Source organism: Triticum urartu, chromosome 3A (assembly GCF_056163025.1).
Source record: "Triticum urartu cultivar PI428250 chromosome 3A, HENAU_Tu73, whole genome shotgun sequence".
NCBI classification, from domain to species: Eukaryota; Viridiplantae; Streptophyta; class Magnoliopsida; order Poales; family Poaceae; genus Triticum; species Triticum urartu.
In genome coordinates this window covers 7,597,376-7,610,104 of record NC_141875.1, presented here as the reverse complement: position 1 = coordinate 7,610,104, position 12,729 = coordinate 7,597,376, and the positions used below count along the sequence as shown (strand labels likewise).

Sequence of the window (12,729 nt, the reverse complement as noted above, 5' to 3'; positions counted from 1 at the left end):
GAGCTCTTCTGGCAGCGTCGAGGGGGCCAGAACTGGCTCCTTAAGGGGGATGCGAACACTGCCTACTTCCAGGCGATTGCTAATGGTCGCAGGCGGAAGTGTGCCATCCCTTTCCTCTAGGACAGGGATGTTCTTCCGGAAAGCCCAGAGGACATCTCCACCCATATTTACTCCTTCTATAAGGAGATGTTCTCGGCTGAGCCACGCGGAGGCGTCTCTCTCTGCACTGACTTCTAGCCGCTTGCTGACCAGGTCTCCGATGCGGAGAATGCGGATCTTACTCTCCCATTCTCCGCTGAGGAGGTGGGTCGAGCGATCGCCTCTATGAATGCTTGCTCGGCCCCGGGACCGGATGGTCTCCCGGTAGTCTTTTTCTAGAAATTCTGGGAGATCTTACGCTCGGTCATTATGCCCGTGTTTCATGAGTCCTATATAGGAACCTTGGACATGGCTAGGAACCTTGAACCTTGGACATTATGCCCGTGTAACAGATGAGTTCTCGTCCAAAACCCTGATACTTCGAAAGAGATTGTTCAGTTTGTACACGAAATGCATCTAGTTTTTGCCATAATCCTCTCTACTTTTTTGCACATGCTATGTGGGTGAAATGATGATACCATGCTAAGTTTCAACATTTTCAGTGTTCATTTTGTAGTGATTTTCAATTTCAAAGTCATTTAGCTCTCTAAACAAATCGGTAAATGACTGAAAAATAGCAAATGATGTCAGAAAGTGTTGAAAATTGATGACGTCGCTTTGAATGGTGCATGCGGAACGCAAAAAAAAGTCTGGAGTTCAAATAAGTTCAGAAAAATGAAGTGCCCGTGTGTAACAGATGAGTTCTCATCCAAAACCCTGATACTCCGAAAGAGATTGTCCAGTTTGTACACGAAGTGCATCCAGTTTTTGCCGTAACCCTCTCTACTTTTTTGCACATGCTATATGGGTGAAATGATGTTACCATGCCAAGTTTCAACATTTTCAGAGTTCATTTTGTAGTGATTTTCAATTTCATAGTCATTTAGCTCTCTAAACAAATCGGTAAATGACTGAAAAATATCAAATGATGTCAGAAAGTGTTGAAAATTGATGACGTCGCTTTGAATGGTGCATACGGAACGCAAAAAAAAGTCTGGAGTTCAAATAAGTTTTGAAAAATGAGATGCCTGTGTAACAGATGAGTTCTCGTCCGAAACCCTGATACTCCGAGAGATTGTCCACTTTGTACACGAAGTGCATCCAGTTTTTGCCGTAACCCTCTCTGCTTTTTTGCACATGCTATGTGGGTGAAACGATGATACCATGCCTTTGTTTGTAACAGATGTGTTTTCGTTCGAAACCCTAATACTTCGAAACAGATTGTGTAAACATGTAAAAATATACATCAAAAATACATTGATCTAAATGCTATGTGTAAACATGTAAAAATATACCCCTCTGCAAAGAAACTATAAGAGCATTTAGACCATGATCTTATATTTCTTTACAGAGAAATACATCAAAAATACTTTGATCATCAACGATCTTTTTGTGTACAATCTGAATTGTCAATATGAGTCCTCAACGGTTTGTAAACCGGTGAAGACTCATATTGCGGCCAAAAATTCTACACATAGAGTTCAATGAATACCAAGTGTTTGTGATAGTTTGAGAAGTAACATATTTAAGGTGGTAAAAACCTTGTTAGGGGAGCGAGGTGGGACTAAAAACAGCCTGCCACAACCTCTTCAGTACCGGTTCATAGCACGAACCGGCACTAAAAGGGGACGGTGGGGCCACGACCTCTTTAGTACCCATTCATGGGATGAACCGGTACTATAGGTTCGCCACGAACCGGTACTATAGATCTCCGCCCGCCTAGCCGTTTGAACCGGGCACATTAGTGCCAGTTCTGTTACAAACCAGGACAAATGTGCTTCACATTTGACTCTTTTTCTACTAGTGATCGTCCAGATGCAGAGGCCGGGGGTCCTCCTCCTTTTCTAAAAATCCTCCTCCTTTTCTAAAAAAAATTGCTTTACGTGGTGCAGCCGCCAGATGAATAATGCTAGGATGGCTTCTTCACATCCACACTTCATGCTCCGAAAAGTGATAATCAGTGCAACCTTATTAACAATGTTTATCAGCACTGGATATAAGAAATGGTGCGTGATGGCACACGGAGCAGATTTTGCGATATTCATCGCCCATTGCAACGCACGGGCATTTGTACTGGTATTTTAAAAAAATTGGTGCTCTAGATGGAGTACTCAGCAGGAGATGGAAATACCTGCTCTGGATTCTTTGAATCCTACATATAGATATCTAATACAGTGATCTCCACTAACTTATTTATCTTAACATGCAAGTATGTCACATCATCATACAATTATGAATGGGATAAGACCAACCTCAACATGAAGCATGAATGGGAAAAAAGCCACCACCACATGCAATTGTGCATGGGATAAGACCTTTTAGATATTTCAATATGGACTACATACGAAACAAAATGGGTATACATCCTTATGTCCATAGTGGAATCTCTAAAATGTCTTATATTTAGGAACATAGGGAGTATTATTCTAGTTACTAGGAAATGTGTCTGTGCGTTGCAAGAGGAAAAAAATATATGGATCATTAAGGATCAGATTACTGATCTATTTGTCCATCATGTCATAATGTCATGAGCCTTGCATCTAGGAAGAATAGATTAGGCTAGTCATAGTGAGAGTAACTTAGCTAGTAACATAGCACACTACGAGAAAATTCTGCTTATGTGGCAAGTAATTAATGAGAGGTGGTAACATAATATGTTACTGTAACATAGCGCTTTCCAAGACAAGATGAGTCTTTGAGCTAATAAATGAAGCCATCTATGATACTACTGTTATGTTACTTTGCAATATGAAGGTAGTAACTTAGACTAGTGTCATATGCATGATACTAGTCTAAGTTACTCCCCACTATGACCAGCCTTAGGTAGCACACCCCTTCAGCGGGATAGTGTTTCCACGGGAAGCTGCAACATGTCCATGGTGTCCAGGTGTAGAGCAATGATGGAGTTGTGGTCATTGACCATCAACCGGTTAGCGCCAAGAAAGAGTTGCATCTTGTCCATGGTGTACGGGTGGTCGGGTGCAGAGTGATGATAGAGTTGTTGTCAGTGGTGTCGACTTGTTCCTCTCGAGAATCATTTTGGAGTAGTCCTCCTCCCCGCTCGTACGCCTTACATGATTCGGAGTAAATGTGGGGTCATAAGATTCAAAATTAATAGTAGATCACATGCTGATAAAAGATTAAGGTTGGGATTGGCAGCAAAGTATTATAAAAACCATAGTACTAAAAATGCATTATTTTTGCTTGTGGATAGAACATACAGTGGTTTCTATGTATCAAGGTATTTTGAAGTATCAATAACACAGAGGGCATATTTGGCTAGTGATGCACACAGCGACGTAAAAATTGCTAGCTAGCCATTAGCTGCTTCAAACACATGAGCTAGTCGTTGCATGCAAAGTGTAATTTGATTTCACAATTTTCATTCATTTGACATTTGATTTGGATCTCGCAAGAGTGAGGACAACTAATAATAACATAAAGAAACTAGGACCATAACTTAAGTTGTCTTTGTAGCAGAGGGGCAATTGTTGATTAGGTTTAGGTTGTCAATGACTAGCAAGAACCACAATATAGATGATCGAACAATTATGTACGGAACATAAATGGAATAGGCTCCTCTCACAATATAAATACTATGGATGAGAAAATACCTGGTGTATAGAAACTCGTGAAAGCATGGTAATTCGAGGTATAATTTGTTTCAGGTCTCTTGGATTGCATCGACTTAAGTTGAACCAAGTATTTATTGGGTTCCATCCATATAAAAATTTCATCAGTATCCTCAGAGTATCCCAATATACTTGTTGAGCTTCTATCAATATGAGGAGGTGGCTCAAGAATGTTACATATTTCAATGTTCTTCCACAACACCCATGTGGGAACATCATGAACATTAGAGTTCCTCTGCCACATTTGGAAGTGTGAGCCGGACAATTTAGCAAAGCCAATAGTGTCATCCTCAGCCTGGATGATGTGACAAGACCAGGATTCCATTGTAATCGGTGGAACGGTGATGATAGCAAGACTCTGCTTTTCCAAGTCAAACTCAAGTATGCGATCTTCATTTGTGCACAACCAGTAAAGTGCATTACGAACAAGCAGCCCAGACGAACCAGCATCCCAAGTGAAACGTGGAAATGTCGTCGAGATGAGATTGCCCCATGCACCAGTCTCCGAGGAGTAAACACATGCCAGGGTTCGTTCATCATGGAAACAGCACATGGAAACCAATATAACCTTGAAGGGGCTTGAATGGCATGCGCCGTGCACGTGGCCTTGATCGCCGGCGGTGCAGAGCACCGCCCCGCAGAAGCGGACCCTCCGGAACTCCAAAGGGACGGCCACACGGCACTGCTCGCCTGTGATGGGGTCGCACACAATGACTTGTTTCCGTACATAGTCCCCAACGAGGACGCGGCCGTGGCGGCACCCGAGCACACGGTTCAAAAGGTTGACGCAGCCGCTACGCAGTCCAAGGTCAAAGTGCACGGAAGGGATACGGTCAGGAGGGCCCAGTGAAGGAGCGAACACGATGTTTTCTTTGTCGCACCCGAAGACGCCAAGGAGGGGCGGCTCCCGGTGATGCTCGCAGAACCGGCGGAGGAACACTGGATCCGTTGTGAGGCGCCGCCACTGCTTGCAGACTGCGGAGGCACGCGGGAGGGAGGACGGCTGCGGCGAAAGGCGGAGAAGGATCTCCCAGAGGAGATCGTCATCATCCAGCACGGAGCTGCAGCGGCGGCCGCGGATCACATGGGCGCGCTCGGGCTCGCTCATGGCGGCGGGACGTACGTGGAACGGCGATCAAAGACACTGCCACGCAAGCTAGGTTGGATTTCTTTGGGGGGGCTGATCCCTGGCTTTTTTCCTTCCTTTATTTATCTGTGTGTCGTACATGATCTGATCTCTATATATAGTTGCAGTCGGAAATTAGGACCCGGTCTGGATAGTTTAAGGCCTACCCGTGAAGGACTCTCTCCCCCGATCCCTAATATAAAACCCAAAATTGTCGATCAAAACCCCGATTCCGCAGCGTACTCAACACCCCTCGGTAACAATCTCGTTTTCTTAAATCCATCCATTGGCAGATCCAACTGACTTTTGGATTGGTTTGAGTCAGGAGTAGCTGCGCTTTGACCGATTTGATTCGAGTTGTGGCCTTGTGGGTACGTAGTTTAGTTTGATGGTTCGAGTTAAGCTCACGAATCTGTCATGCATGGCCTATTCTCTCTAAACCTAGCAACTTTTGAGTTTTTACGTGAACTTTTATTACCTATCAGAGCTTTGAGCTCCAAGAATGTCATGGCGGCTGCCACCTTGGTTGCCCTAAGGCATCTATATTTATTTACTTACTTTCTGCTTCAGGCCTGCAAATGGAGAAAATAACTTGCATTAACCCTTATATCTTTGGGAGAGAGAAAGGAAGAAACAAACGGGGCATGTGTGCTTTTGAAACCGCAACGCAAAGTGAGTCGATTTTAATTTGCCCGTTCCTTCTCCTTTTCTTTCTATAACGGGGCAAGAGTACCTTTAGGAGTTGTTGCTAGTAATCTGTTGATTGACAACAATTTAGTTTTTGATGTCTTGCCTAATTCAGTGCTTTGTCTTCAATGGTGAAGCACTGGAGATAGTATATTCTCCGGACATTGAATTATTAAATTGTTTGCTTGGAATAAAATTTGGACAAAGTATCTTTCTTTGTACATGAATTTTAGGTCTTCTCAATCCTCTTGTGTCTTTTTTTAAATATTTATAAGCCTGACTTCTGTAATACTTTTGTACAATTTGGCTCCTACATTGCCATGAGCCTTTGACTATTTAGCTTTTGAACTACACAGTGCTAACGCACACACCTATTTGTTTTAGCATAACAACTCTACTGTCTTCTATTGCAGTCCTAGAGATTTGGAAGGAGACGATGATTCTGAGAAGGAAGATGTGGAAGGAAGCGATGATTCAGGGCAGGAAGATGTGGAAGGAGGCGATGATTCTGGGCAGGAAGAGACGGAAGACACTAGCACGTATGGTGTAGGTGAGTGTGGCATGACCACTTCATACCTATAAATCATGCTTTACAATATAATTCCTCGTCCTTTTCTAGTCATGATTGTTGATCATTGTTTGCACTTATCCTTTATTTTCTCATTTTAATTAACCTATTATGGTCAATGCTAGTCTGATTACGCTGTTGCACAGGTTTCATGGTTTTGCTTCATACTCTTGCTTCTTATGATGCAATATATCTTGCCATGGTTTGCTGATTCCTCCACCCTCTTTTACATTTTAGGGGGCTCAAGCGGAACAACTGAAATTAGCTGCCAGGATTATTCCCCTCCTGCAGGTGCCAAGGTGATAGTCCCTTCAGGTGTGAATTATCATGCAAGTTGTCGTTAACGTTCTAGACGTTACCGTTTTATCAATGTGCTCAGAATATCATGTGAATGTTATCATACATAAAATCGATGTACTAATACATGATCTTATTGCCTTAGGATTTATGAGCAAGCTAAGGTGGCTAGACGCCATGGGCTATCCCAAGCCGCCACCACTTATGCTTGAATGTATGTCGGTGCTTGTGGTACATAGATGACTTCTCCCTTGTGCAATTGTTTTTAGCAGTTGTTGTAGTACTAACCTCTATACTTGTTTCTTTACCAGTGAATGGGGAACTACTTCATACATTTGAAGATTTTTTTTGGTTACTTGTTTGCTTGGAGAGGGTATCTTTTTAATCTCTCATTTTGCGGCGAGGGGCCAAATCCCTGGGCAAGACTTGATTCAAACATAATTAAATCTATATCCCGAAGTGTTGTCTCACTTAGTTCATTCAAAGGTCAATTTACAGTTCCATGCTCATTACTTTTTCGTGCTAGTATTTGATCTTGACCAGATGATGATCAAGGCTATAATGTGTAGGTGACAGGAGATTTTTCGCATGCACAGGCTTGCTTATAAAGTGTAGGGTTGGCCGACACTATGGTAGTGTTGTGCCGTCGCGCACGGTCATTCTGACTTCAGCCAGTTTGTTTAGAACTCATGATGCTAACACAATTGATGAGAAATTGAGGGTTTGTGCTTCACATTTTTCTTGGTGTTTACTCTCTCCGTAAAGAAATATAAGAGTGTTTAGATTCACTCTTATATTCCTTTACAAAGGAGTATAAGTTAAATATAATGGTTGGCTCAGCTGACGTCATCATTGCAGATTGAGGTCTTTCTCCCACCGAATCAGCGTGTCAGCGGGGCATTGGTAGCGTACGACTCATGTTATAATATTGCTATTGTTAGTGTTGGGTATCTGCGTTCTATTTGCCCAGAAGATATTCTTCTTGCCGACACCTCACAAGACCAAAGCAGGGACAGGCAGTTGAGAAAAATGTTCCGTGAAGAGCCTGAACCTAAAAATGTTGTAGCTATAGGTCGTGAGCCTGAAGAGGGATTATTATGCGGCTCAATGGGGGTAGTGAGTGGAGATCCTATGACACGCGGCTGCAAAGACCTCAGGCTGTCCACTTGTGAAATCAAGAAGGTACACTCGTGATTTCTCTTGCCTGCTTGTGGTACTCTATTGACCTATATATATTGTTACTCCATTGACCTATATATATGTGTGTGTGTGTGTGCTTGTGGTTATGAGGTGTTTACATGTAACCTTGGCTTGTGATTTTGGACTAGGCTGGGATAGGAGGCCCCCTTGTTAATTTTGCGGATGGAAGTTTTGTCGGCATGAACTTCTATGATGGAAGAACTGCCCGTACTCCTTTCCTGCCAAGGAGGTATATTTTGAAAGTTTTACAGAAGTTGGAGCTCCCTCCATCAGGAAGGTATGTTTTCTTTCTGTTACCTCTATCAATGCTATTATCGGGTAACATGTATTTTCTCGACACACTTAATTTGAGTGAAGAAAAAAACATTTTTCAGTGACAGAGACCAAGGTGTCCAGAGATTGGATTCCTCGGATGATGGGACGAACTACGACGACAGGTATTCTTTCTTTCTGTTTCTCGTGCCGTTCACACTGATTATTCAAAACCAACTTACATTGGAAAAATTGGACCGACAGATGGCATGTGCCCAAGGCAAGATATGTTTACTTCGAAGTGGATATGGCCCGATTCTGTATTCAAGTTAAGAGGAACGCAATGTCCTCGTCAAGTCGTCATTGTGGCTTCAGTTGGAGTGCTCCCTCTGCTCAGCTAGCAGGTAATTTGCATACATGTGAGACTGTATATGCAAGTTGGAACAACATTACTCTCTAGATTGTATTAAGGGTCGTGTTCTACTCCGTCTGCTCGCCAATATGACTTCAATATATTTTGTGCTATTGCTCAAGTGCTTAAATGTGGTTTAGTCATTCATTTGGACAAGCCTCGGTACTTAGAGCATCTCAAACAGACGCCATCAAATGTACGCTACATCCGTTGTTCGGGTGGCCGGCATCCAACTGTACCCCTCAAACCTGGAGCCATTGACGTGCGCCTCTTTGGCATCGTCATTGCGATGCTCCAAAGCCTCGTCGTCCTCGACCTCCGGCTTCTCGAAGAGCTGCTAACGCTTGAGGTGGAGCATGCGGGCCCTTTGTAGGGATGCGAGCACCACTCACTTAGAGCAACTCTAGCAAACCCCGCATCCCGCCCCGATTCGCAAAATAACCGCCAAAATGCGGGTCGGGACGGAAAAACCAGCCCGATCAGATCCCGCATCCCGCCCCGGTCTACAAAAAAATTTAGGGGGCGCGGCAAAATCCCGACCGCAACCAGAGAAAACGCGGATTTCCCCCTCGCGGCTGCGGTGCCCTGCATATAAGCGGAAGCGGTTGGTGGGGGGACATTTCATCCCGCGCTTTCTCCCACCAACCACCTCTCCTCTCCCCCCGGGTGCCGCCGCCGGCCGCCGTCCAAGATTCCGGCGACAGCAGCCGGCAGGAGCATGCCGGAAGGCCGCCACGCGCACGAGGCCTCCCCTCCCTTCCCCCCTGCGTCGGCGGGCCGCCGGATTTGCAGATCTGCGGCACTTCATCGTGGGCCGCCGGATTTGTCTTTTTCCGGCCGCCGGTTGCTGCCCCGGGCGATGAAGTGGTCGGGGAGCCTCTCCCGCAGCCCAGGCAAGGGCGCATCGCCGCATGCAGGCACGGGTTCGTCTGCCCGCCGCCGACGACGGTTTGCGGGCATGGACTCGTCTGGCCGTCCACCAGGCTCGGCGCTCGCGCAGCGTCTTTGTGGCCTGCCAATGCCGCTCATAGAGTGCGACGACTGCCCGCGCCAAGTGCTACGGCTCACTTCGGGCACGCCGAAGCACCCCGGATGGGTGCTCTACAAATGCGAAAACGACAGGGTACGTGCACTTGCGGTAGCTCGTTCCATAGCTCATTCTTTAGTTCAATTGCGGCAGCTCACTTCGAGCTTGCTCAATGTTTTGTGTAGAACGATGGATGCTCATTTTGGTTTTGGGAAGGCCGATACATTGATTTGTTGATAGAAATAAACTTAATAGATGTTAGTGCACTCCTTAGTAAAATCGAAGGCAATGATGCGGCTGCATGTGCAACTAGAGGGGAAGCAACGTCTACTTCTTTGGAACCAAAGATGAAGAATGAAGAAAGCAAGATCAAGAATCCGCAGATCAACAATGAGTGCATGGAGAAGATATTGCTTCAACTAGTGGGAGCAGTTATGGAAGTTGGAAATCTTCTGAAATGCATATTTGTGATTCTTGTTTTCTTTGATTTTGCTATTCTAGCCAAGATTTGGTGATATATTTTGTATCTAATGTTGTTGCAAAAGCAAAGAAAAGCATTATGCTAGATCAATTTAAGTTGCAAATCTAAATTTTGCGGGTCGGGAGAAGCTGTGCCAGATCAGAACCCGCAGAAGCCGACCCGTAAAAAAGCATATTCCGTGAATATACTTTTTACGGGTCCATTATACAGGGTCTGCATCTGTGCCAGCCCGCGCCGGCCCGCAAAAGCCGTTTTGCGCGAACTGCAAACGCGTTTTGCGAGCCGGCGAGATGCGGGGTCTGCTAAAATTACTCTTATAACATCGATAATGTTCGGGTTCGCACCAACCAGGGTTCGCTCGCTGCTTCTGTATATACAATAGCAAATAAACATAATAGTACCACCTTACGTCAACCTCTGTTTGCATGTTCTATGGTGACGAGCAGTAGGCTTTGATTAAACTAGAGGCACGGGCGTGGCGCGCCTCCTGAGACGGAGATGTGTGTACAGCTTGTAAGCATAATAAGATGAGATAAGCATAATAAGATGAGATAAGCAGCTTGTAAGAATTAAAATATTATATTTTTACTTAGTTGGAGGAGAAAGAAAAAAAGATAGAAGAGAAGTGGACTCTTGAATAGTAGCCGACTACAGCACGAGCCCCAAAGACAATTTGTGAGGTTGTAAGTTGAACCAACAATTCATACAGTAAGACACATTTAAAATAGATTATTGTACATTCCGGCTATAGATTGGTTGTAGATGATATGATAGCTTCTTATAACTAATAGTTGGCTTTACTATTAACCATTATATTTCTTCCACGGTTGCTCGTATACAGTATGAGCCAAAACACTAACAATTGTGCTACTGTAGGACACAATTCATACAGTAGCTCTGTATGAATTGTGTCCTACACATACAATTTCTTCGACAACTATTTGATGAATTGTCAGAGCTAAAAGAGTTTTCCCTTCTTCTTTCAAGCAATGGATTCTGATTTGGAGTACATATACGAGCACTACGTTGAGTCGTTCGATGACTCGTCCGACTGCACGAATAAGATGACGATAATGCAGGCGGCCCTTGAAGACGCGGAGCGTGCAAAGGAGCATGTTCTCAATTTCAAGGGTCCTCGAGTGCGCAACCGCAACAATGCATGTCATCCACAATCTCTCACATACTCTCGTAAGCATATCATACAGATTTCCCTACACTATGATAAATGAGCATGTCATCCACAATCAAGCAGCAAGCCTACACTTCTATTCACATATATCATCAGATTCTACAAGCATATCATTGGATTCTACACTAAGCATATTATCGGACGGCGAGGAGAGGCAAGGTCTGGAGGTGGCAGTGGCGGCGGATCGAGAGACCGGTGAAAAGGATAAAAGAGGGTGAGATGTATAGGTTTTTTGACTGAGTCGGAGGAGGGTAAAGTTAGGGCCACGCCATAGCTAAGTTCGGCCCAAAAGAAAAGAAAAACATAGATACACAAATGGCGTGCCCACAATTTCCAACGCCAGCAATAATGACATAAAGCTGGCGTACGAAATATGCCAACGACATAATTATTTATAAAAAGAACAATGCCGAAGTTGATTGTAAATGACGCACCGCCAACTAAAATTGTGGCTAGCCGTTTCTCAACTAGTATTAGGGCAGCTATTGAAGATGATCTAGCATCTCCATCAAGCAAAGATGAAAAAATACCAAGACTTAAAAATATTGTTCACACTTTTAGCCCAAAAAGGCTGGAAAAGCACACATAAATTTGAATGAGACCGAAAAGCTTTTGGCAGCTTCCTGAATTTTGCTACCTAAGACCCATATTTGGGTTATCTCTTGCATGCTACCAAAAACACCAAAAAGAAACGAAGCGCCAACCCTAACCCTGCTCGGTAAAGTTTCACCATCGTCGCGTGGGCCCATCCCGCATTTGCGCCAGTCGATTCTGGCCACCGAGCCACCCAAGCCTCGTCGTTGCCCAACCCCGCCGCTCGGAGACTCCGGCGACTAGTTGACGACGCCGCCACCCTATTTCAGTCGTCCATCGCGGGATATGCGCTCCCCTCCACCCCCACCGTCCGCCCTCAAAGCTACCCACCGACATACCTCGATCTCGTGTCGCCGCTTGCCCTCAAGCTCCGCCACCATCACGCCCAATTTCGGCGGCGTCCCAATCAGCATCCCACCGCCTGTCCGTCATCGGATCCGTCTTCTAGCCACGCGACAATGCCGTTCCCCAAGCTCTGGCTGGTCGTTTGCAACGCTCGAGGTCCGCCGTCGCAGCCGCCTTCGGGTCTGGTCGCCACACGTCGATTCCGCCCCCATCCAGCCGATTCCAGCCTATTGTTTTTCTCCCGCCGCAACGCACGGCCATGTTTGCTATTTGCTAGTAAAATGAAAAACGAGAGTCGTGATATGGGGGCACGTGGCGCCCTGGGGAGACGGTGGATTGGCGCTGAAAAATCCGTCGGTTGAGGGGAATAATTCCCCCCTTTAACAATAACAATGTTTTTTTGGGAATCAATAACAATGGGTTTATAATATTCCAGGAGACTTACTGTTGAAGATGCTTTGATTTGGACACAGCTGTCCACCCCAGGACGCAACGTGCCGCACGCTAACGCAACGGGAGAAGAAACCTACGGAAACGGAGTCCACCACCCCCACCCCGCCCCCACCCACCCTCCCTTTGCCAGCTTTGCTTTGGGAAGGCTCAACTCAAGCCCATTGATGCTCATCATCACCACTCGCTAGCACCGCCACCGATCCAAATCCTTCCACAACCCTCTCTGCTCCGCTCCGCCCCACCCACCTCCCAATCCCCATTGCATCTCGCCTCGCTGCCCGGGAGCGCCGGAGAGAGCGCGCGCGCGGGCGCGGGCGCGTCCGCCGCG

The 12,729-nt window shown here is 45.5% G+C and overlaps 2 protein-coding genes and 1 pseudogene across 2 annotated transcripts; 2 read left to right on the top strand and 1 right to left on the bottom strand.

Moving 5' to 3' along the window:
* Positions 1-3,172: 3,172 nt before the first annotated feature.
* On the bottom strand, positions 3,173-4,878 carry LOC147977644 (uncharacterized). Its single transcript, XM_087545856.1, has 2 exons — positions 3,753-4,878; positions 3,173-3,207 (listed from the first exon to the last, which is right to left on the bottom strand). The coding sequence occupies exons 1-2, from the start codon at positions 4,876-4,878 to the stop codon at positions 3,173-3,175; spliced, it is 1,161 nt and encodes a 386-aa protein (XP_087401982.1).
* Positions 4,879-5,403: 525 nt separating this feature from the next.
* Positions 5,404-8,685, top strand: LOC147977643 (uncharacterized; annotated as a pseudogene).
* Positions 8,686-9,270: 585 nt separating this feature from the next.
* On the top strand, positions 9,271-9,854 carry LOC147977642 (uncharacterized). The gene is made up of 2 exons (XM_087545857.1): positions 9,271-9,435; positions 9,525-9,854. The coding sequence occupies exons 1-2, from the start codon at positions 9,271-9,273 to the stop codon at positions 9,852-9,854; spliced, it is 495 nt and encodes a 164-aa protein (XP_087401983.1).
* Positions 9,855-12,729: the final 2,875 nt, after the last annotated feature.